Here is a 26,034-nt window from a genome sequence, read left to right as displayed (position 1 = left end):
AAGCGCTTTACACACGTGATATTACATGCCGTCATTAATAGCACAGACGGCATTAGTTTATTCGTGAAACGGGGAAGTTAAAGGAGAAATCATTGTTTGTTTTTTTGTCTCCCTAAATTATCCAGAAGCAGGCCTTGTAGGTTAGCAATTTGGATGCTTGTAGATGTGTTCTGGGCAGCTGGCCTCTTCACTAAACACCATCAGTGATATGATGATATGATAGGTTATTTATAACGCTCTTAATACCCAGAGGTTTCTAAGCGCAGACCCAGGGATCAAACCTCTGGTGCTCCGTGTCGTCTTGCTTCCATGGCGAGCACGTTGCCCCTGAGCTATCCTCCCAAGACAACGGGAGGATAGCAACAGTGTAAAGGGGGACACAGACACGCCACACAATTGCTTTTTGTAAAGGGTGACTGATTCGTGTTTCTATAGAGTTGTCTCTCAGTATGTGATTTTGGTAGAATCTTAGAACCTTCCATTAGGATTGCCACCAAAATCTGAGTCCGGAGGGACAGCCTAATCCACTCCTGGACTTTCCTTTTTCCTTAGCTTTACTTCAGTCATCTTAGTCAATTGAAGTGACCCAACAATTGCCAATCGATGGAGAAGTAAAATCCTGGTACTGGGACATGATGTCTCCCCTGACCTGGAGTCACGTGTCCACCCTTACTTCCATTGAAGCTGCTTAGCACAGAGATACCGGGACATCATTTTCTGTAAGAAACTGATTACTGCTAAAGGTAATGAAACACGATTTGCATGTTTGGACATTGTCTTGAAATAGGATTTGTTCATCATCTGTGCTAAATATTGGAGCAAATATTTAGGAGCAAGCAATTGCAATGTTGATGTGCAGTGTCAGACGCATAGTTGGGAAACGGCCCTCATCTTGTATTGCAGATTGTAAACTGGTAGCCTGGCGAATTGCAAAACTAGTGGCATCTTGCTGTATAGTCAGTGGGCATCATTGTGAATATAGCGGCGCAGTAAAAGTACTGATCACAGGATTACTGCAACCTTATCTGCATCGCAATACTAAGAGTTTGGAGGGAATGAAGAGGAAACCCCTCCTGCACCTGGCAGGAGATATTACCTCCACTATACAGCCGCAAATAAGAGGATTTACCACGTGTGCAATTACCACCCACGGTAAAGGTTCCAGACCTCAAATGGATCCTATGGACCTTATCTGCCATTCCAAAACTTGGAACTTGGCGCATTTGCCGCCAGATCAAATAGCAGAAGAGGTACGGAGGCGTAGCAGTCGCCACTAGAAATTCTGCCAAAATCATAATGAGGGCAAGGTCTGCCCCAACGGCACTGGGCAAACGCTCTTTAATTAAGATGGAGTCCACCCTCCCTTCCACTTTCCATAACTCAGGCGGTAATGGGAGCGCCGGATCGCACATTGATAAACGCCCATCAGCTAGGGCGGCATGCCAATATAGAGGACATTCAGGCAGGTATTACTTAGGCAGTGACGGATGGTGGTACGTTTGGATAGGAGAACTTGCTCCCCCATAAAGACCTCCAACTGAGGCTCAGGTTGATAGGTCCCTAGTTAAGTGCTGGCCTCTCTTATCAAGCCCGTCGGATCACACAACAAGGCCTGCTTAGTCCTTCACCCATTCACCCATCCCAACCTGAGAACCATTACATTAGACAAGAATGCTGCTTGGTCCTATGCACTTAGAAGTGGGAGAAATCCAGAAGAAGCACTATATAAGACCCATTCAGCTCCCGGCCTGCATAGGGTACAAATCCCTTTGCTGAAGGGCTGTCGAGGATGGCGACGGAACACTCAGGACTATTGCACAGCATGTAGCATAGAGACATTAGAAGGGATGCAGCTATGCATAGATACATTCTGCTGCTGGATTGTGGTAGCAAGGTTTCCTTCCTATTTAATTTTGGAGGAACAGAAAAAGAGTGTGGTGGAGTTGGTTTTTATTGAAGGGAAAATGGCTTGTGTTCAGAGGGTCGTTCCACCAGAGATCCAAAGGTTACATTGGATAGCGTAGCACGGGAATCAACGCGGCAACCAGACCAAAGACTCCTGTGGCTTTGTGGTTTTATGGCCTGTGATCGGCCAGGTAGACATGGCTACTATTTGGGCAAACTTAGCACCAATTACCAAATATGCAGATTACGGTTCCCAATTACTGTGCTTGGACCGGCGCAGAGCATTTGGAATTGGGACTCAGCCTGCACCTAGCATTCAGCGGGCTGAAATTAAGATCGAGATTCCAGCTATCGCAGAGCATGTGAGATAGGATACAGATCGCAGCTACAAACTAGAAGGTTGGGATCAGGATACAGATTGCAGCTACCAACCAATCCGCTCTCACTGAAATAAGGATTGCACCTACTATTTACATGTTTGGTTTGATTGACAGATTGCAGGAACCAATTACCATTTTGGGATCAGCATTAGGGCTGCTGCTACCAACCTGCATTTTGAACAGGGGTGCACTCAGCTATTGGCATGCTTAAATCAGATCTGTGTAATCACTTCGGATATAAAATATCAAATGCAAAAATGCTGTTTTTCTCATCGATTTATGCAATTATATGCAGAGGGGGAACTCCCTTGCAACCTCCCCACATTTCCCCATTACATAATTAATTACCCTTACCCACCAACCAGATATAATTACGGCAAAAATCTGCAAAAAAAAGGCATGTTTGCATTCAGTATTTTGGTCGGCGCAGTAAAGCCTCGATGCCCTTAAATCATGGCAGATTTTGATAGGGCTATGGATTCCAGCTACCAATCAATATATTTGGGTGGGGATAGAGATGGCAGCTACCAATCGACACATTTCAATAGGGCAACAGATTGCAACTACCAATCAGCATATTTGGATAGGGATACAGATTTCAGCTACCAATCAGCAAATTTGGATAGGGATACAGATTGCAGCTACCGATCGGTTAATTTCGATAGGGCAACAGATTGCAGCTACCAATCGGGCTATTTGGATAGGAATACAGATTTCAGCTACCAAACGGCATATCTGGATAAGGATACAAATTGCAACTACCAATCGGCATATTTGGATAGGGATACAGATTTCAGCTACCAATCGGGCTATTTGGATAGGAATACAGATTTCAGCTACCAATCGGCATATTTGGATAAGGATACAAATTGCAACTACCAATCGGCATATTTGGATAGGGGAACAGATTGCAGATACCAATCGGCATATTTAGATAGGGATACATATTTCAGCTACCTATCTATTTGGATAGGGATACAGTTTGCAGTTACCAATCAGTATATTTGGATAGGGATACAGATTGAAGCTACCAATCAGTATATTTGGATAGGGATACAGATTGCAGCTACCAATTGGTATATTTGGATAGGGAAAAGGTTTCAGCTACCAATTGACATATTTAGATAGCTGCAATCTGTATCCCTATCATTCTGCATATTTTGTTAGTGCTAGAGATTACAGCTACCAATTGGCACATTTCGGTGGGGATAGAGACTGCAGCTACCAATTGGCACATTTCGATAGGGATATAGATTGCAGCTATCATTCTGCATACTTGTTTAGTGATAGAGATTGCAGCTACCAATTGGCACATTTCGATAGGGATAGAGATTGCAGCTACCAAGTGGCATATTTCGATGGGGATACAGATTGCAGCTCCCAAACAGCACATTTCGATAGGGATACAGATTGCAGCTACCAAGTGGCATATTGGCTAGGGATACAGATTGCAGCTCCCAAACAGCACATTTCGATAGGGATACAGATTGCAGCTCCCAAACAGCACATTTCGATAGGGATAGAGATTGCAACTACCTCTCAGCACGCTTGAAATAGGATTCAAACAGATGTATTCAGAATTGTAAAGCATCTTCTCTGCTTAACCGGAGCATGAAAAAGAGTATATGTGCTGTGTACCTACATTTCAAAACATTTTGTAGGGCGTTAATACACAAGGTAGATACACAATCAACGTATAGACGCGTTTTAGTTCAAGAAGTGAAATAACAGAGACAGATTAGGAAACACGAGTGCCAGAGGGAAACTCCAAAAGCCCCTGCTGGGGTTAAGCCCAAGAAGAGGCATAGGAAGGACATTGCAATTCTCAGTTACCTGCACTGTGTATTTCTGGATCTCATCCAGCACAAAGTCCACCTCCTTGGGGGTTGTGAGAGAGGCCAGGTTCCCGCTGAGGCTGTAGCAATAGAGTTTTGCATTGTCGTAGGTTTCGCGGCTTGAGTTGATGCGTAAACAGGCGTCTCCGATGTGGCTCCAGCCCTCTCCGCAGAGGTGAGCTGCAGAGCAAGAAAAAGACTCCTTACATCAGGAACAGTCAACCAGCATAAGCATTACAAGACCACTAAAGAGAGTTTTTTGCTTTTGGCAGAATAGGATCCATTCTGGTAGCCAGCAAATTACATTTCAATTTGAAACAGGTGTCTGTGTAAATTGTTGCAACTTCCAAAAATGTTTTGCCAACAGATCATTAAGTGAATAAGTTATTAAACATTAGGAGCTAAGATGTATTCTTTAAACATCTGTTAACTGCACAACCTGAAAAACCACGTTTCCATGAGGATAGCTCAGGGGCAACGCTCTCGCCTTGGAAGCTAGACGATGCAAAGCAATGCAGGTTCGATCCTGGAGTCCGCATTTAGAAACCTCTGGGTATTAAGTGAATTATAAATAACCAATTATAAAACAAATTATAAAATGTAAGAAATATGTCAACATCAAAGCAATTTCAAAAAACATATTCACTTAATGTGTTGTTAGCAATCTTAATCTGAATTATGCCAGTCTATGCAGAAATTGGGTTTAACTTGAGGCCTAGCGTAGGGTGAACTTAAAGTGTTGTTGTGATGTTTATATCTCTGAGATGCGAGCGATTTCCACAATTATCTTACACATAAAGTATAATAAAACATTTATTGATTACATGAAAGCACCTAGAAGCCGCTCTGAACGCTATTATTAGACCTGCACATGGAATTTCATTGTTATAACAACACACATCAAAGGGAAATGTATTTTTATAAATAAGTATGGATTTATTTTAGTAACATATCCACACCACGCCGAGAGAAAGGTTTTGGGGGTGTGCTTGGGTGTAAATGATCTTTTTATTAAAGCCATACTGAAAGACTGTTGTGTATGTTTTAAAAGGAACAGTAGATGAAGCCAAACATGGCATTAAGATACAATTTGTCTCGCATGAATTTGGAATAGTAATTATAGGGCGCATGCGTCAAAATGAAATGACGTAGGGAGTCATTCCGAAAAAGCAGGAAGTTAATACACATGGAATCATGGCGGTTGATATAGCGGTCAGAATGAGCGCTGCAAGGGGAATTCGTTATGTCCATATTATCTGAAGATTGAAAAGCCCTCCGGGGCCGGACAACTGTTCGGTAATTAGGTGCAGTTGTCCACACTTAAAGGGAGAGATCAGATCTGGCTTAGATTCAAAAGAAGTGGACCTGAAGGACAAGACTATCCCCCACGGGAAACGAATGCTTTGAAAGGAGAAGACAACATTGAGCCAAAAAATATGAGGTAATGCAGTTACAGCCATAAAGGCCATAATGAGCAGGCGTGACAGGCTGATTTTTACACTCCATTATACTACGAGAGGGTGACTGCAGGCTGACATATGCAGAGGGGCTGTGCTAAAGAAGCAAAAGAAACGCAAGACGTCCTGCCACTAGCTAGTTTGACATACAATAATTTGTGTATGGATCAATTATTCACGAGGATGGCTGGAATAAATCAGCCCTGGAAACCCGTCGAAAACCTGGTACTGGGTTCAAACTGTTACACAGGTAATAAAGTACCTTACAACACATTTTGTGCAAATCGAAATTGGCCGAATCCGTTTTATTTCCGTTTGCATATACTAATACATTGGAGAACTGTTTTTTTCATTATTTTATGGCAGTTTTTTCACACTGTTATTTTCTTTTCAGCAATTTTTGGCACTTATTTTTCTTTTACATGTTTGTATATCCAAGACAAAACATACAGTTGTGATACAATGATGTGTAGCATGTGAACGGCACACAATTTTTCACTTCAGTGCTAATACATGGTACTTAACCACAACCCAAATATTTTGACATGGAACTGCGCATATTAGGCATAAAGAAGCAATTTAACGACATGATTGAATCTGTGTCTAGTCCCGGGAGGATAGCACAGCGGCAACGCGCTCGCCTTGGAAGCAAGACGAGACGGAGCAACACAGGGTCCGCGCTTAGAAACCTCTGGGTATTAAGCACGTTATAAATAACCTATCATATCATGTGTGTGTCAAATTTTATGACCTAACATAGGTCATGCTGCAGACAAGAAGTGAGCAATGCTGAGTCTCTGTCAGGGTGTAGTTCCCTCTGGAACATTGCATCACAACTGTAAGTTTTGTCTTGGATATACAAACATGTAAACGAAAAATAAGTGCCAAAAATTGTTAAAAAGAAAATAGCAGTGTGAAAAACTTGCCATCAAATAATGAAAAAAAAGCTGTTCACCAATGTATTAGTATATGCAAACAGAAATAAAACTGATTCGGCCCATTTTAGAAGGTCGATTTTAACGAAATGTGTTGTAAGTTACTTTATTACCTGCATAACAGTTTGAACCCAGTACCAGGCTTTCGAAGGGTTTGCAGGGCTGATTTATTCCAGCCATCCTCGTAAAGAATTGCTCCATACACGAATGATTGTATGTCAAACTAGCTAGTGGCAGGATGTCTTGCGTTTCTTGTGCTTATCTAGACCCCATTCCTTCCTCTCAGGGGCACCCCTCTAGTTTTCTGTGGTAAAGAAGCACAGCTGGCAGGCCAGGATTGCTAGGTGTGCCAGAAGAAAATATGTATTTTTAATGAGCAGAGAGAGTGAGTGTGGCAATGATCAAATGAAAAACTGTCATTCTGTCTTAGTTGACGGGCTCCATCTGAGCCAAAGTAATTCATCGTTAGCACCAAAAACGAAACAACTGTTTCCGGGGGCAGAGGATAACCAGGTTGGGTTAATGACACATTTAAAGTTTTAAAGACTAGAAGAAAAGCTGAAGCGTACACCAATTAGCACACTCAGTTTTGTTTGTTTCAATGTAATGCTAGCTTGTTTAAACTAGACCGTGAAACACAGCAAGCATTTACTGTACTGAATGTTTGAGCTGTTGGCAGTGCTTGGTAATTGAAGCTCATACATATGACCTTTACTACTAGTTTTAGTGTTGCACACTACTCACTACAGGACTGAACACATATGTATATCAAGCTATTCAAGGTGGTTTCATGCTGTCCCACACAAAACGATCCTTCTTAATTTAAGAGTTCTTACTTCACATGTTAAATTAAACATGATGGGTTTGTCATGAAAGAATGAGAGAAGAGGGAAGGTGAATTCGTTTCAGCAGCTCTGATGTCGTGGGTTAGTAGTGAGGTTGCTGAATACAAATGGTTTTTAAATGATAAACCCAGGAATGGCTTCTAAGCCTTTCACTGTCCAAAAGTGAATTCGATGTGTGTTATTGCATTGTATGTCAAATGAAATAGGTCATTTCTAAAGGCAAGAAGGTACAAAGGACAGATCCGCCTTTTCAGTGCAACCCAGTTATCTTTGAAATAAGTAAGGGTTATAATGTCATGGTAGAAGATGACTGCATGACTTTGAGTTTATTTACATAGTCATTGCCTCCAATTACATTTGACATGAAGCCAAGTCTGACAAGGTGCTAGGTGTGGGATGGTTTCAGCTCATAGGCCTCGACGCCCTACCCAATCACAGATTCTGAGCACCTGTCAAATATGCTCTGCCAATTTGTAACATGCTAGCTCTTCGTCATCCCAGGCCTGCATAGGGCTATATTGCAGGGGTTTCCCAATAACATGTGTCAGCATCAGTCTCCAACAAACACTGCTTACAGTTTGCACCTCAGCAAAGAGCGGCTGCCCTTAATTCAGAACACAGGGGCTGTAAGCGAACTAAAGAGTTTCTTATATAGCGCAATCACTCACCCAAAGGTCTCAGGGCGCTTGCATAACATACAAATAACATAAATTGAAAAAGAAGGGGAAGAGAAGCTAATGCCAGTACCTGAGTGGCACGCGTGCCACTGCCCAGATGTGAAAGCCTGGGCATTGATATGTTCAATGATTGCGCCTCATGCAGAACGTGCTCTGTCTTACTGCAGTATCCCTGCTCCCCTCCTGAAAAAACTGTACGCCAGCTAACTATTGCACTGCCATCTGTCTCCTGTTATTTTGTGAAATGTAGTATGAATCCTATTGTATCTATATAATCAAGATGTCTAACTACGCCGTGACACCTCCGGGTTTGAGCGTATAATAAATGCAATGAATAAATAAATAAATTAATCTATCTGCAGGCACGGAATGACAATGCAGTTCCTCAGTCCACTAAGAGCAAGGTACCTGAAGGCATACCAGCATGCTCGAGCCACGCAATGTGTTGCCATCGGGCGAGATCTTACCTGGCAGAGCCTGGCACTCCTGCTGGCGCTGGTCCCACTGGCAGTTCAAGTTCAGGGAGCAGCTTTTGCAGCTGGTCAGTTTGCTGCACACCTGCTCGTTCCGCACATGGCACTTGGTGTAGTTTCTGACAGACTAGTGGCGACAAAGAGAAGAAAAAAGAAAATAGGATTACAAACATGGTCTGGTTTTCTACATCGCTCAGCACTGGGGCTAGTTTGGAGTTTCCAATCCTGGCAATAAAGGACATTGAGGCAGGGTCGTTCACGTGATTTGGATGGGATAACACCTGGGATAAATGGGGAAATCAGAACACAACGCACCGCTTCTGGGATCATAGCCTGAACTGCACCTCTTGGGGTCTTCTGTGTGCTCTCCCATGAAATCCTAGTGTTTGAACCCACATTCGTCTTTGCCCTTGAGGTGAACCTCAGTCTAGGTTAGCCAAGTACAATCCATCACTGCGTTGGCAACAGATGTTCTGTGAAAAGGAAGGCAACAGTGCTGGGTAATCCTTAATGCTCCCTCCTCCCCCCACAAATAAATGTGTGCAAACTGACCCATGTTGGCCCATCACCACTCTTACCACCAGAGACATACCATGTGTATGCCTGCAGTTTGGAGTAACCTGTCCATTGTTACTGTCAAAACCTCACGTTGTCCCCTTTCCCGCAAAGGGAAACTTATGTTTTGCATCATTTAGTGCAGGAAGGAGCCCACCCAAGCCTGGCTTATTCTGAAAAGGGGCACGGGCACTGTTTATGAAGTACTGGGCTCAGTACTGCTGAGTTACACCTCTTAGGTTACCTCACTGATACGAAACGAGGTGAGCATGTGTGCTGCTAAGCCCTCTAGAACGGCAGGTAGGTCCCTGCATCCCATCATGCTCTTCTCCATGGTTTAGGGCAGGATTGTCCAACTCCAGGCCTCGAGGGCCAGGAAGCCTGATGGGGTTTTCAGGGTATCCCTCATTAATATTCATGAGGAAGCACTTGCATACATTCAGAATCATTGTATGCAAATATCTCCCATGACTATTAATAAGGGGTATCCTGAAAGCCTGACATGGATCCAGCCAACGAGGCCTGGACTAGGGCCTATGCACCCACTCAATGTGTTACTGAGCCTTTGAATTATTAACACTTGCCTTGCAATTACACTCTCTGAAATAAGGAAGACACCATCCACCATAAACTCTCTGTAAAACTAAATGATCCTGTCTCCAGCTCTTGAAGCACCCCCTCCAGGTTTTGTCAGGAGGATTCCAGTGCGACTGTTCTTAGTGATCTCTTCTGTGAGTGCGAGAAGAATCTTCCTCGACAAGCAGACGGACCAGCAGCATGCGCACACAACATCAAAGTCACGTGGTTGCGGTGAACACAATCACAACCTCGCCCAGATCATGGAGAGCACAGCAATACTAGCAATTAGGCGACGCTGCGCAGGAAAAGCGACCTGCATGGTGTCGCTGGATAGAGAATTGCAATCCCAAATCATGCATAGGGTTCCTAACCCTTCTTGTCACTGACTTTATCAATCTGACATTCTTAAAAACTTGAGGGAAATACAAAGAAAGCAAACTCTACAGGCAAAAAGGAGATTTAAAGAGCTAGAGAGGAGCCAATCACAGGCACAGAGGAACAACGAGAAGGCACGGGCTAAAGAAAGCAAGGCACAGAGGAGCGAGGAGAAGGCACAGGCTATAGAAAGCAAGGCACAGGGGAGTGAGGAGAAGGCACAGGCTATAGAAAGCAAGGCACAGAGGAGCGAGGAGAAGACACAGGCTATAGAAAGCAAGGCACAGAGGAGCAATGAGAAGGCACAGGCTATAGAAAGCAAGCCACAGAGGAGAAGGCACATGCTACAGGAAGCAAGGCACAGAGGAGCAATGAGAAGACACAGGCTATAGAAAGCAAGGCAAAGAGGAGAATGCACAAGCTACAGGAAGCAAGGCACAGAAGAGCGAGGAGAAGGCACAGGCTATAGAAAGCAAGGCACAGAGGAGTGAGGAGAAGGCACAGGCTAAAGAAAGCAAGGCAGAGAGGAGCGAGGAGAAGGCACAGGCTATAGAAAGCAAGGCACAGGGGAGTGAGGAGAAGGCGCAGGCTATAGAAAGCAAGGCACAGAGGAGCGAGGAGAAGACACAGGCTATAGAAAGCAAGGCACAGAGGAGCAATGAGAAGGAACAGGCTATAGAAAGCAAGCCACAGAGGAGAAGGCACAAGCTACAGTAAGCAAGGCACAGAGGAGCAATGAGAAGGCACAGGCTATAGAAAGCAAGGCAAAGAGGAGAAGGCACAAGCTACAGGAAGCAAGGCACAGAGGAGCGAGGAGAAGGCACAGGCTATAGAAAGCAAGGCACAGAGGAGTGAGGAGAAGGCACAGGCTAAAGAAAGCAAGGCACAGAGGAGCGAGGAGAAGGCACAGGCTATAGAAAGCAAGGCACAGGGGAGTGAGGAGAAGGCACAGGCTATAGAAAGCAAGGCACAGAGGAGCGAGGAGAAGACAGGCTATAGAAAGCAAGGCACAGAGGAGCAACGAGAAGGCACAGGCTAAAGAAAGCAAGGCACAGAGGAGCGAGGAGAAGGCACAGGCTATAGAAAGCAAGGCACAGAGGAGTGAGGAGAAGGCACAGGCTATAGAAAGCAAGGCACAGAGGAGCAACGAGAAGGTACAGGCTAAAGAAAGCAAGGCACAGAGGAGCGAGGAGAAGGCACAGGCTATAGAAAGCAAGACACAGAGGAGCGGGGAGAAGACACAGGCTATAGAAAGCAAGGCACAGAGGAGTGAGGAGAAGGCACAGGCTATAGAAAGCGAGGCACAGAGGAGTGAGGAGAAGGCACAGGCTGTAGAAAGCAAGGCGCAGAGGAACAATGAGAAGGCACAGGCTTTAAAAAGCAAGGCATAGAGGAGGAGGCAAAGGCTGTAGAAAGTAAGGCACAAAGGAGCAAGGAGAAGGCCTCGGCGAGCGAGGAGAAGGCACAAGCTATAGAAAGCAAGGCACAGAGGAGCCAGGAGAAGGCACAGGCTATAGAAAGCAAGACACAGAGGAGCGAGGAGAAGACACAGGCTATAGAAAGCAAGGCACAGAGGAGTGAGGAGAAGGCACAGGCTGTAGAAAGCAAGGCACAGAGGAACAATGAGAAGGCACAGGCTTTAAAAAGCAAGGCATAGAGGAGGAGGCAAAGGCTATAGAAAGTAAGGCACAAAGGAGCAAGGAGAAGGCCTCGGCGAGCGAGGAGAAGGCACAGGCTATAGAAAGCAATGCACAGAGGAGCAAGGAGAAGGCCCAGGCTATAGAAAGCAAGGCTCAGAGGAGCGAGGAGAAGGCCCAGGCTATAGAATGCAAGGCACAGAGGAGCAAGGAGAAGGCACAGGCTATAGAAAGCAAGGCACAGAGGAGCGAGAAGAAGGCCCAGGCGAGCAAGGAGAAGGCACAGGCTATAGAAAGCAAGGCACAGAGGAGCGAGGAGAAGGCCCAGGCTATAGAAAGCAAGGCACAGAGGAGCTAGAAGGCGGCCCAGGCTATAGAAAGAAAGGCACAGAGGTAAAGGCACAAGCTATAGAAAGCAAGGCACAGAGGAGCGAGGAGAAGACACAGGCTATAGAAAGCAAGGCACAGAGGAGTGAGGAGAAGGCACAGGCTTTAAAAAGCAAGGCACAGAGGAGGAGGCAAAGGCTATAGAAAGTAAGGCACAAAGGAGCAAGGAGAAGGCCTCGGCGAGCGAGGAGAAGGCACAGGCTATAGAAAGCAATGCACAGAGGAACAAGGAGAAGGCCCAGGCTATAGAAAGCAAGGCTCAGAGGAGCGAGGAGAAGGCCCAGGCTATAGAAAGCAAGGCACAGAGGAGCAAGGAGAAGGCCCAGGCGAGCGAGGAGAAGGCACAGGCTATAGAAAGCAAGGTACAGAGAAGCGAGGAGAAGGCCCAGGCTATAGAAAGCAAGGCACAGAGGAGCAAGAAGGCGGCCCAGGCTATAGAAAGCAAGGCACAGAGGAATGAGGAGGAGGCCCAGGCTATAGAAAGCAAGGCACAGAGGAGCAAGTAGAAGGCACAGGCTATAGAAAGCAAGGCACAGAGGAATGAGGAGGAGGCCCAGGCTATAGAAAGCAAGGCACAGAGGAGCAAGGAGAAGGCACAGGCTATAGAAAGAAAGGCACAGAGGAGCGAGGAGAAGGCACATGCTATAGAAAGCAAGGCAGAGAGGAGCGAGGAGAAGGCCCAGGCGAGCGAGGAGAAGGCACAGGCTATAGAAAGAAAGGCACAGAGGAGCGAGGAGAAGGCACAGGCTATAGAAAGCAAGGCAGAGAGGGGCGAGGAGAAGGCCCAGGCGAGCGAGGAGAAGGCACAGGCTATAGAAAGCAAGGCACAGAGGAGTGAGGAGAAGGCCCAGGCTATAGAAAGCAAGGCACAGAGAGCAAGGAGAAGGCACCGGCTATAGAAAGCAAGGCACAGAGGAGCGAGGAGAAGGCCCAGGCTATAGAAAGCAAGGCACAGAGGAGAAGGCAAAGGCTATAGAAAGCAAGGCACAGAAGAGCAAGGAGAAGGCCCAGGCTATAGAAAGCAAGGCACAGAGGAGCGAGGAGAAGGCACAGGCTATAGAAAGCAAGGCACAAAGGAGCGAGGAGAAGGCCCATGCGAGCGAGGAGAAGGCCCAGGCTATAGAAAGCAAGGCACAGAGGAGCGAGGAGAAGGCCCAGGCTATAGAAAGCAAGGCACAGAGGAGAAGGCAAAGGCTATAGAAAGCAAGGCACAGAGGAGCAAGGAGAAGGCCCAGGCTATAGAAAGCAAGGCACAGAGGAGCAAGGAGAAGGCACAGGCTATAGAAAGCAAGGCACAGAGGAGCAAGGAGAAGGCCCAGGCTATAGAATGCAAGGCACAGAGGAGCAAGAAGAAGGCCCAGGCTATAGAAAGCAAGGCTGCCTGCAAACTCGTAATGAGGCCCCAATTGTACAGCACATTTCCCAAATGAACAGCATGTTTAAAATATTGTTTTCTTTTGCCTGGTTTAACAATGGTCTGATAAATATCATGATGGGGGAAGTAGGGAGGGTGGTGTATAGTGAATAGGATTCTCAGAGACTAGTTGTCTGGCACAGAATATCCTTTCCACTCCTCCCTATACATTAAATGTCACTTTGAAATCCACCTATTGGTTGTGCTGGGAGAAAGCTCGTCACAGAGGTTAAGACGTTGACTAAGAGCCATCCCCCAACCCAGATTCTTACAATGTTTACATTCAATAGGCACATTTTTTAAGCGACTTCAAAATAATAATCATAGTTTTTCCGAGAGTATACATGTGAATAGATTTTAAATGTTATTTTAATTATTGCATTTCTCATTAAAGTGAGTGAAGTTATTTAATAATGCATTATTCCGAAAAATAATTCACCTGGTTATTTAAATGTGGTTGTTTGTTCTTAATAGATTGTGTTAGCCCAATTCGACATTTTATATTCTGTTTGTATTTTGTTGTTGTCCTGGATGAGCTAACAGTGTTTTGGGTAAATTCCCCTTCTTGTGAGGTGAGAAACATCTAAAAACAACTTAAATAAACAGGATTATTGTTATCAATCAATAGGCCTCATTACGGGTCCGGCGGTAACCGTGCCTGTGCTCCCGGCGGGTTGCCGCCAGAATCATAATAATTGACGGGGCCTGACTTCACGGTGCCACCGGCTCATTATGAGTCTGGCGAGTGGGAAGTCAGGTGCTGGCAAATTGTTAGTCCCCATTCCCATGGAGCACTGTGAGACTCTGTGAGAGTGGGTACACGGAATCACTGGGACTGTTAGCAATGGGGCCGGTGCTTCCGAGAACAGTCTGCCTACTGTGGCAACAGTGCCCGGCAGGGCCAGACCTGTCGGGTACATCGGCCCTGGCAGGCAGACTCAGCGTTTGCCGATCTGGAAACAAGGGTGCCGGTGAGCTTACCAAATGAGCTTACTCCTAATGAGGCCCAATGTGTTTATTTTCCCAGAGGGTGGGAATGTGATTGTTGTTCTTTACTGGGGACGCCCATGTGCACGAAAAGCAGTTAGAATAACTGTGCAATATTGGCGTGGGTTGCTACATTACCCTGAATGAGGTGCCACCCAATCAAAGTGTTGATAGAGCGCTCAAAGAAGCTTGCAGTGTAGTGTAATCTGCCTGTCATCCTTTTGCTTCTTGGAGGCATTGGATTAATCGCAATAGAGGTTGCAACTAAGGAGTAACCAAGATCATTGTGGGGCCAAGCAGCCATGCACTTATCAACGTTGATTTCCGCCAATTAGAATACCAGGAAAGGCTTTTGGTTGACCCTCCAAATTCCAGTGCTACCAATTACTATTACCAGATACATATACTGCAGGCCACAGAAAGGAGAAACTGGGGCTCATTACAAGTTTGCCAGGATACCGGCAAACTGAAATACTGATACTGGTACTCGGTCCAGCAGTATTACCACCGGATTGCAAGTGCCAGTGTCGGATGTAAATCCCCATTCCATGGAGTCCAATTGGACTCCATGGGGGACTTTGCCGGTATTACTGGCACTGGTAATACCAGCAATTTTTTGCCAGGAAGGTGCCATAGCTTAACGCTCAGCTAGAGGGAAGTCCGGCACCTCACAAGTAAACCTGTAGTTGGCTGCTGAGCTAACGGGCCAGTATACGGTAATACCATCACGTTAATACCACACCAGCCAACTTATAATGAGGCCCACCGTCTCAATGTGCTGAGTACTGTAGAGTGTGACCACTTAACAATGATCCTCAGGAAGCACACAATAGCTTTGGAGTCACATGGTGCACCCAATACTAGCCCTCGTGATTGGTGTTGTGAGGTAGAGGACACCACCCCATTAGGATTAGGAAAGGACTGTACTGGGATCAATTATGGCACACTGTGCTGGAGGCTAATGGGCAACTCTGGGGTGACCATGGGTGCCTAGAAACCTCCACCTGCTCCAGGATATTGGTACCAGAACAGGCATACTGAGGTCTCCCAGGCTGCCAAGCCCATCCCTAGCCTCATGGCACCTCCACACCATTCCATGCCAGGACATCATTCGGTGAACAGAGAATGTGCCACATTGTATTAGAATGGGAAACAAAATGCAAGTGGTTCACAAAGCTGTCCCCACGAATGGCCACAAAATAGATCATGCCCATGAGTATAGTTGGTTCATGGAGAAGCACTTGTCAAAGATTGGTCGTCTGTCTTGGGAGGATAGCCGAGGGGCAACATGCTCGCCTTGGAAGCAAGAAGACACGGAGCAAAACAGGTTTGATCCCAGGGTCCGCACTTAGAAACCTCTGGGTATTAAGCGCGTTATAAATAACCAGGCGAGCGAGGAGAAGGCACAGGCTATAGAAAGCAAGGCACAGAGGAGCGAGGAGAAGGCACAGGCTATAGAAAGCAAGGCACAGAGGAACAAGGAGAAGGGACAGGCTATAGAAAGCAAGGCACAGAGGAGTGAGGAGAAAACACAGGCTATAGAAAGCAAGGCACAGAGGAGTGAGGAGAAGGCACAGGCTATAGAAAGTAAGGCACAGAGGAGCAAGGAGAAGGCACAGGCTATAGAAAGCAAGGCAAAGAGGAGAAGGCACAAGCTATAGGAAGCAAGGCACAGAGGAGTGAGGAGAAGACACAGGCTATAGAAAGCAAGGCACAGGGGAGTGAGGAGAAGACACAGGCTATAGAAAGCAAGGCATAGAGAAGCGAGGAGAAGGCACAGGCTATAGAAAGCAAGGCACAGAGGAGCGAGGAGAAGGCACTGGCTATAGAAAGCAAGGCACAGAGGAGAAGGCACAGGCTATAGAAAGCAAGGCATAGAGGAGCGAGGAGAAGGCACAGGCTATAGAAAGCAAGGCACAGAGGAGTGAGGAGAAGACACAGGCTATAGAAAGCAAGGCACAGAGGAGCGAGGAGAAGACACAGACTATAGAAAGCAAGGCACAGAGGAGCGAGGAGAAGACACAGGCTATAGAAAGCAAGGCACAGAGGAGTGAGGAGAAGACACAGGCTATAGAAAGCAAGGCACAGAGGAGCGAGGAGAAGGGACAGGTCTTATGATCCCTGCAGGCAACCTCGTTCTTCAGCATTACTTATCTGGCAATGATTAGCAATTGATGGATAAGGCCTTAAAGGTCAATAGGACCCATGAAATTCTAAAAATGTGAAATGATTTAGAAGGCCTTCCTTCTGCTGTGCCGAAATGCAGCCGGACACTGCAAATGTGCAGTCTCCCATGCCTCCTACCTTCTTTAAGTGACATTGAATCTAGTAGATTACAGTATAGTTGACCAGCTTTGATGTCACAGATAGAGGATCATAAAAGATGTGAACTCAACCATTTGTAGTGTTCTCCGGTAACCTATGAAAGTGTCTCTCCAGATGTTTTGGACCACAACTCCCATGGTCCTTCACCACTATTTTTGGGTTGAGGTAATGGGAGATGACATTAAAAGCATTTAGTAGGCCACAGAATGAATAAGCATGATTTACAGTAACTGCTCCAATTTATTTTGCGGTGTATGCTAAATTTGTCCATTATTATAATATTTTAACTTGTGCCTGAAGATGTAGAGTTTAATTGATAACACATGATATTGCAGTGATGCAACACATTGCCCTTTGGCCAAAGACGACGAGAAGATATCCTATGTCAATATTAATGAATATTACGAGAAATTTGTTTATGTCACTTAACATCAATGCATATTAAGGGTCACTAATCAAAGAAGGCAGTGGATTCTTTTAGTTTGAAAGCGCTTGCTACAATACTGAGATCAATGGTTCACTTCTCAGGACCAAGGCCATTTATGTTGGCTGGATCCCAGCAGGCATTGTCCTCTGCAGCACTTTCATCGATGAACTTTGTAGCTGTCCGGGTAGCTTCCAGTAAACGGGTAGTCTGGGCAGAAGGTCGCCTTGTTCGACGTTCGAGTGAGGCGGAGCGGAGGGAACGTCAGTGTCTCGCCACACCGTGCAGTAGTCGAGAGGATAATCCAGCCGCTAATTACTTGGTTCTAAGCCAGTTCTGCTCCGTAATGAGATTTTAGTCACACAAAGGACGCATTTCGATATTAACGAAGCACGGTAACTGCTCTGTAGGGGCCTGTTCAAAGTTATTGCTACACCAGCGGGGCAGATGTGTGATGGCAAACAGAGTCCTCTAAGAGGATATGCCAGGTGCGGCATCGCTCCACAGGACGGCCTGTCTTGAGGGGTATGCCGCTGTGTAAAATAACATGCTGGAGAAAAACTACGTTTTAGGGGGGAGGAATAAAAAGGAACAACATTATGAACACGCCAAGCACGCAGTCCACTCACCTGGATGCGGTACTGTTTTTACCAGCTAAGAGGTGGCATGCAGAATAGTGGTGGTAAATGCAACCCAGGGCAAGAAGTATGGTACAGCTTTAGGGGCGGGATACACGCACGCTCACCACTAACGCAGTCAGAACTTGCACCCCGTCTCTGTTAAATCCTCTGTTGGGCTCAGTCGTAGAGTGCAATTTTAGAAAGAGTTTACAAATTACTATTTACAGTGACAACATAGAACTATTTGTCCTATTAAAAATATATTCATACACTTTTTCAACACATGTTTTTTAATTTGAAAAACAGCACCCACTCCGTGGTGACAAAAAATAACATCTTGCATAGGGTCGCACTCTTACTTCATGCACACTAAAAACAAGCATTGGCAAAGCCAACCGTTTTGGCTTTTGTGAAGGCATCCAATAGGCATTTTCCAGATATTGCCATATAGGTACTGCCTGGCCATAAGGTGCCAACAGATGGAACATTGTCTAATAACCTGGACACAGTATAGCAGTGCTTGACACATGCCTATCCTATTCACACGCTAAAACTGTTGGCTAGGCCAATGCTTGTTTTGAACAGGATGTCAGTGAAAGAAACATATATATACCATGTGGCTGAAGACACTCTTTATTATAATATTTTTATTACACTAGTATTGCATTTACAGCTGCAATTAACCATTAACTCTGAGAGACCTCTTAGAAATAGCACTGGAAGGCCAACGTTTGATGTTACTGCTTGAGAGAACTAGCTAAAAAAAATCCCACACAAATGTGTGTTGTGTGGGGAGGGCCAGGTAGCAGATGGACCTCGACCCATTGGGTGAATAAATAAGCAAACACCACCCACAACCTGTGCGTCCCTCTTCATGTCATCTCCACCCCTAGGTGTACACCAATGCAATAGTTGTGGCTTATCGGCGGTGGTTATGTGCCACCTACCAGCCAAAACTAACGTATACACTCATGTATGGCGAGTTCTTCAAACTCTCAATGCTGACTTGAAGGCCCTTAGGGACTGGGTTGGCCTGGCGGCTAACCTATGCATCTGCCAGAGAGTGGTTGAGGCTGTAAAAAGGGACATTCGCAGAGGAGGGAGATTTAAGGGACTACAGGTCGCTGGAATGGGAACCTCAGGGGAGAAAGAGGACAGAAACCCACAAACCCACAGAGGGCCCAATCCCGCTTAAGCAGATGCAGCTCGGAGCCCACTACAAATGTATAACAGTTTAAAGGAGAGCGTGTACTACCTGCAGAGACAGCAAGACACAGAAGAAGACCTGTGAAGCATCTTTGCGGCTACAGAGGAATGCCGGGACAAACGAGGGAGGATGGACACAAAAGAGTGTTCTAGGGTCCTGTAAGGTCCATGATGGCAGGGTCGGCCGCACTGCGCTGCCTTTTAAACCTTCACGGAACCTCATTGGAGAGAGTCCAGAATGTTACCTAATCAACCTTGCTGATCCAAACTTCAAACAGAGTGAACCAATGGGGGTGAAGCACGAGACCCAGCCCCAAGGCCAGGAGGATGAAAGAGGCTGGGAAATGCCAGTTGAGGCAGTGATCGGTGGTGACACAAGGGGAGCATCTAAGAAGCATGTGCTTCTAGAGACTGCCACCTGGTGGAGGCGTCCTATACTGTGGGAGAGACTGATGCATGCCAGGAGGATCAGCCCTAGTGGAGCAAGGGGCAACTTTGAAGCTAACCAGAAAAATGACAGGTTCAGCTTCTAAACTTCTGGGAACTCGGGGTAACAAGACCCCTAGCCCGCAGCTCAAAGGTTAAAGACATGCCCGTAGCAAGTGGGCAAACGAAAATAATATTGACTGCCTGACAAGAACCCAGAGTAGGAGAGATACCTACCCACATTATTAACGACAGGAGGTCCACATAGAAACGAACCCCAGAGAAAGAAAAGTGATGCCGGTGGCTGGAACAGCAACTGAGAGCCAAGAGCAGCCTCCACAGAGGAACCAACCCCAGAGAAAGAAGAGTGATGCCATTGGCTGGAACACCAAGAGCCAAGAGCAGCCTCCAAAGAGGAACCAACCCGAGAGAAAGAAGAGTGAGGCCGGTGGCTGGAACAGCAACTGAGAGACAAGAGCAGCCTCCACAGAGGAACCAACCCCAGAGAAAGAAGAGTGATGCTGGTGGCTGGAACAGCAACTGAGAGCCAAGAGCAGCCTCCACAGAGGAACCAACCCCAGAGAAAGAAGAGTGATGCCATTGGCTGGAACACCAAGAGCCAAGAGCAGCCTCCAAAGAGGAACCAACCCGAGAGAAAGAAGAGTGAGGCCGGTGGCTGGAACAGCAACTGAGAGACAAGAGCAGCCTCCACAGAGGAACCAACCCCAGAGAAAGAAGAGTGATGCTGGTGGCTGGAACAGCAACTGAGAGCCAAGAGCAGCCTCCACAGAGGAACCAACCCCAGAGAAAGAAGAGTGATGCCGGTGGCTGGAACACCAACTGAGAGCCAAGAGCAGCCTCCACAGAGGAACCCCAGAGAAAGGAGAGTGATGCCGGTGGCTGGAACAGCAGCTGAGAACCAAGAGCAGCCTCCACAGAGGTACCAACCCCAGAGAAAGAAGAGTGATGCCGGTGGCTGGAACAGCAACTGAGAACCAATAGCAGCCTCCACAGAGGAACCGACCCCAGAGAAAGAAGAGTGATGCCGGTGGCTGGAACAGCAACTGAGAGCCAAGAGCACCCTCCACAGAGGAACCGACCCCAGAGAAAGAAGAGTGATTCCGGTGGCTGGAACAGCAACTGAGAGCCAAGAGCAGCCTCCACAGAGGAACCACAGAGAAAGAAGAGTGATGCCGGTGGCTGGAACAGCAACTGAGAGCCAAGAGCAGCCTCCACAGAGGAACCGACCCCAGAGAAAGAAGAGTGATTCCGGTGGCTGGAACAGCAACTGAGAGCCAAGAGCAGCCTCCACAGAGGAACCCCAGAGAAAGGAGAGTGATGCCGGTGGCTGGAACAGCAACTGAGAACCAAGAGCAGCCTCCACAGAGGTACCAACCCCAGAGAAAGAAGAGTGAAGCCGGTGGCTGGAACAGCAACTGAGAACCAAGAGCGGCCTCCACAGAGGAACCGACCCCAGAGAAAGAAGAGTGATGCCGGTGGCTGGAACAGCAACTGAGAGCCAAGAGCAGCCTCCACAGAGGAACCCCAGAGAAAGAAGAGTGATGCCGGTGGCTGGAACAGCAACCAAGAACCAAGAGCAGCCTCCACAGAGGAACCCCAGAGAAAGAAGAGTGATGCCGGTGGCTGGAACAGCAACTGAGAACCAAGAGCAGCCTCCACAGAGGAACCAACCCCAGAGAAAGAAGAGTGATGCCGGTGGCTGGAACAGCAACTGAGAGCCAAGAGCAGCCTCCACAGAGGAACCGACCCCAGAGAAAGAAGAGTGATTCCGGTGGCTGGAACAGTAACTAAGAGCCAAGAGCAGCCTCCGCAGTGGAACCCCAGAGAAAGAAGAGTGATGCCGGTGGCTGGAACAGCAACTGAGAACCAAGAGCAGCCTCCACAGAGGAACCAACCCCAGAGAAAGAAGAGTGATGCCGGTGGCTGGAACACCAAGAGCTAAGAGCAGCCTCCAAAGAGGAACCAATCCAAGAGAAAGAAGAGTGATGCCGGTGGCTGGAACACCAACTGAGAGCCAAGAGCAGCCTGTCCCGATACCAGGGAAATGTGGAGGACCTAAAGGACTCCTGTTGGAGGAATGAATGATGACCCATAGCTTGCCACAATAAAGGGGGAAACTGCAGCCTCCAATCAGAGTGCTAGGAAGGTGTCCACCGGAGGAGACAGCGGGTGAAAGCAGAGAGGGTGGGGAGGAACCAAGACTGCGAGAAGTCCATGCAAGAACCGGTTGCATCCACATTTAGGCATGGACTTATAAAGAATAGGGAATTTAAGAAGGTACGATTTCGGCCTGAGCTTGGAACTTTGTGTTGTAGGTTAGGGAATCTACGCTGAGTACTTACGAGGAATAGGAATTGAGACTTTTTGTAGCTCATCCTTCAGAACCTTCATTTGTAGAATGAGGTGGCCCAAAGGGGGAAAAGAGCATGTAGGGAAGTTATACCATAAGGTGGAGCATGGTTGGGGGGCTGATCTGCAACTCCCAAACAGGGATCACAACATTAAGTGTTCCAGACCCCAGCACCATTGATTATAGGGGTTTAGTTTTAGTTTTCCCCTATGGAATCATAGACCGTTTCCGATATATCCTCGGTTAAGAATAAATACACATTAAAACCTATTTTGTGGGCTCTATTGTCTCACCACTCTGTCAACCCCACATAATTTAAACTGTCAAAATGTCAAAATAATTCATAAGAACACAGTCTAAATACACATTCATTTGTGTCACATTTGAACAGATTTTTACTTTCCATGATATCATTTCAATAGAAGATTAATTGTAGAGCTATATTATGGAATATCCTGAACCAAAGGCCTATCTACAAATGAGGAACATTAATAACAGCCCTTGATTAAGGGATGGGGTTTGCAATTGTAGAAGAGAGATAGGGTTCTGCCTGGGACCAAGAACTATGTAAAGACCATGTATGAAGGTAATATATTTCTATTTGGGAGTTTGTGACAAAAAGGGCCATATTAAATGAAAATGGGACCATTCCAAACAAACTAATCATACGGGTCGTTCTCTCCTAGGTCCACTCCGGTCCCCCTCCCCTCCGAGACCCTCCCGTTGCACAGCGCCTCACACTCTTTCTGCGGCTTCTTAGGTGCTCCTGGCCTCTGGACCAAGTGTCCGAGTTCTAAGAGGGGTTTTGCCATCCCTTCCTGGCACTGCAGGCTGCAGGGTGATGGAACTGAAGGGGCTGAAAGGACCAGTGTTTATTGGTAAGGTTTGAAAATGATGCATTTTTTTAAATTCTATTTTTCTTCTTTGTTGACAATCACCTCCATGTAGAGTCAGGGAACGTGAAAATAAGGTCCCCGGCAGCTAAACTTTGCAGACTTTCTCACAATAAGTGAGATGTAGGAATCAACAAGACAAACAAAAGTCAACAGTAACATTTGCCATGAGTGTGACTGGTAGTAATAACCAGGCCAAGACCGAAACACTGGGTAAAATACAGTTCTTTATTTCAAAAGATAACACAGGGAGGGAAAACAACTAATAGAGAATTGAACCATGCATCTTCCCGGGGCAGCAACAACCCGGGGATCAAAAGGGTCCCCGTACCAGTGGTTATATACTCCCCAAGGGGATCAGTTAGTCTCAGGCCGGGCTTTTGCTGAAACCTACTTGTGGCCGTCTCGGGTATCTCCACAGTCTCAGGATTATGGGCTCCCCATACTATTCTTCTATAGCCTTCACTTAGTTCATAGTCCTCGGCTTAAGGATGTTTCTGTACCATCACTGCTCTCTTCTCCACAAAGGGCTGGCCTTGTGACCAGATGTTTCTTCTTTGTTCGTTCTACAGCTCATGAGGCAATATGGTTATTCTCCTATGAGTGGTTCACAAAGAAGCTGTTAAAATTGCCTCCATCACCTCCCAACACTAGGGTCTTCAGTCCTACCCTCTTCAACCCCTAACTCCTGCACTCTCCTTCCTGATGCCACTTACTAAGACCTCTCTAGCCATCTCAAGTTCTTTTACCACCTCATCCAGCCTCCTTCTAACTTTTTCCCGCTGCTTCTCTACTTCCATCGCAAATCTCTGTCCATTTTTTTCTGTCTCATAGACAATTCAAATCTCCAGCCTCCTTCACCATAAGACTTCTTCGGTATTCAATCTCTCCCAAACTCTTTCCTTGTTTTCCAAACTCCTCCAAATGTCTCTGCCAGAGCTTACACAAAATACATGTACTGGTGGGTTGCCGCCGACCTCGTAACACCAGTTCTGCCGCCTGATATCCTAGTGCCACCTCCCCTGGGGTTTGGATTGCTGTGCTTGCCCGCACCTGTGAAGGGGAATGCCACTGAGTGGCTGTGGTTCATTGTTTCAGGAAAGTGTGGGCTTTTGATTTTGGTATAACCCTTTAAAAAGCTGACCAGCCATTTTGGATTATTTTTCTTGCAATGCTTCCGACTCCCCGTGGCAGCCCCCTGGTGCTTAAGGGCAGTGGAGGATGTGTTCGGGTGCACAAGTGTTTCAATGGAAGGTAAGCTGGGCACACAGAACTATGATATGCTGTTTACCTGATGAAGCTCTCTGGTTTTCTTTGACAGCAAAAGGACCGTGAAGACTGTGTTCACAAAAGGTGGGCTGCATGTGTATTCCAGGGGAGTGCAGCGGGCCTCTGAGGTCTGCACAAGCTTGCTAGCAGGAGAATGTAATGTCCTTTGATGTGAGAATGCCTGGAGAAAATGTAATGTTTCTCTGTCGTCTGCACACATGACCGGTAGAGTGTGTCTGACGTCAAAGTCAACATTTGCTACCTGTGACAGATCGTATTCGTTTCCAAGTGTTTGCCAACAGGGGCAGGGGGCAGTGATCATGTGCTCCCTAGGGGTTTCTCTGCAGGTTCCAGCTTGTTTTCAGTTCTCAAATGTTGGGAGCTGTTGTGCTTAAGGGGATTAGGCCATATTTCAAGGAGCGAGTCTTCCAAGGGGACAGTCTTATTTAATGGGTTTGGCTTGAAGGTGCCCGTGGTGAGAAGTATCTTGAGGGGAATAAGATCTGGCTCTACCTGAGCAAACCAGTCAGGGGCCTGCATGTGTTTGACCCTTATCTAGTGACTCTGACTAAGTGAGGGTAACCAGGACACCCTCCCACTACAATCCTCAATCAACCATCCACTAGCTCAGGAGGAACACGGCGCTCCTGGCCACCCCACTACATGTCCCCAGAGTCATGCAGGGGACTTTCTCACAAATTCAACACCTTTATAAAGTGAGAATTCAATCTCTCTCCACCTGGTCTCTCCCATCAGATATCACAACTCTTCCATCGGGGCTTGGACAGCTCGCTTGGCCACCATTCCATCCTCCTGGCTTCTGACTCTGGCTCGTGCTTCTTCTCCTAGGCTCTGACCTGGTCTATGCCCCTCTCTGCAGAGCCCTGGGCTCCTTCATAGTGACCCCGATATATCGGATTGCTCAGTAAGATGCCCGATTGGTTATTACCTGGTTTTCCAAGTCCCCATAGCTGGATTGGTTATTCCCCTTGAGCCGGCCGTGGTTCTCCCTCAGCTCGCGACCCCGTCTCTGCTCCCGGAAGTTGTATGCATAACAAACCAATCAGGCCTCGGGCTGCATGGGCGGAACAGGAGGGACTACAGCATCTAATTTACATATCATACAACAGGAATATATTGGGTACACCGAGGGGCGCTGGGGAGAGGCATCCAATGTGACGTCATCACAGAAGAAATCAGACAACTGAAGGAGAGTAACTCTTTGCCTGGATTTCCCCCCTTTCAAAGGACGCCACAAAAAATGTACAGAAATACAAGGTGAACAAGATTGTAGTTTTCCTAGTTTTGCAAGGTACCAGATTTGCCCCTGCTTTGGTTCAAGTTAAGAATCACCGATTTCGAAGGTTTTCAAGCAGTGAACAAGTTCTCGGTTCAAATTAAGAATCACTTGCCCAGAATGTAACTTTTCAAGCTGCAAATAAGTGTCAGTTTCCAGCATGGAAAGTTACTAATTTTGCCTCGACAAGGTACTCAGGAGGTCCCCTGCCCAAACCCCAATATACAGTGTTATTCCTTCTGCCAAGCCCCTTTACTTGCCTCATGTTGCCCCATTCTCACTTTCAGACTTCCGGTTTCCGGCCACTGGGTTTCCACTTCAGTCCCTGGTGGACATTGTCCAGTGTTTGCAGCCTCATATTGCTCTCTTTCTCTCTCATTGCTATGCAAGTGAGCACAAAGTGAGATCCAAGGTGAATAGTGAACCGCTTGAGAAATTGAGTACTTGTGAAATCGAAAAGAGGAAAATAACTTATTGTTTTATTGTTTGTTTGTCGCATCAGGACCTCTGAAAGAATAGACTTTGTAAGGCAAAGAGACTTGAGCACGGAATGTCCTGATACTAAAGATTGAACTGTCTCCTCATACTCTATCTGTATTTAGAGGTAAGGATTGGCAATAGGCCCTTTTATTTTGACAAGACACCACTACGACTGCGTTATTATTATTTGATGGTAGTGGCTTGCTTCCATCTCTAGATTTAGGATTAGACAGGCCTTTTTCAAACCATTATTGATGTTCAATAAACACCCTTGAACTTTGG

General features: G+C 46.6%; 1 protein-coding gene across 1 annotated transcript in view; it reads right to left on the bottom strand.

The window, feature by feature from the left end:
- Nucleotides 1–26,034, bottom strand: part of ATRNL1 (attractin like 1) — a 2,575,823-nt gene that overhangs the window by 1,555,644 nt on the left and 994,145 nt on the right. Inside the window, exons 14-15 of the mRNA XM_069611898.1 lie at nucleotides 8,502–8,634; nucleotides 4,119–4,300 (exon numbers count right to left, since the gene is read on the bottom strand). Coding sequence (XP_069467999.1) covers nucleotides 4,119–4,300; nucleotides 8,502–8,634 — 315 coding nt within the window. The remainder of the gene's footprint in view (nucleotides 1–4,118; nucleotides 4,301–8,501; nucleotides 8,635–26,034) is intronic.

The sequence above is a fragment of the Ambystoma mexicanum genome, chromosome 8 (genome assembly GCF_040938575.1).
Source record: "Ambystoma mexicanum isolate Mex_15411 chromosome 8, UKY_AmexF1_1, whole genome shotgun sequence".
Lineage (NCBI taxonomy): Eukaryota > Metazoa > Chordata > Amphibia > Caudata > Ambystomatidae > Ambystoma > Ambystoma mexicanum.
This window is presented reverse-complemented; position numbering and strand designations above follow the sequence as displayed.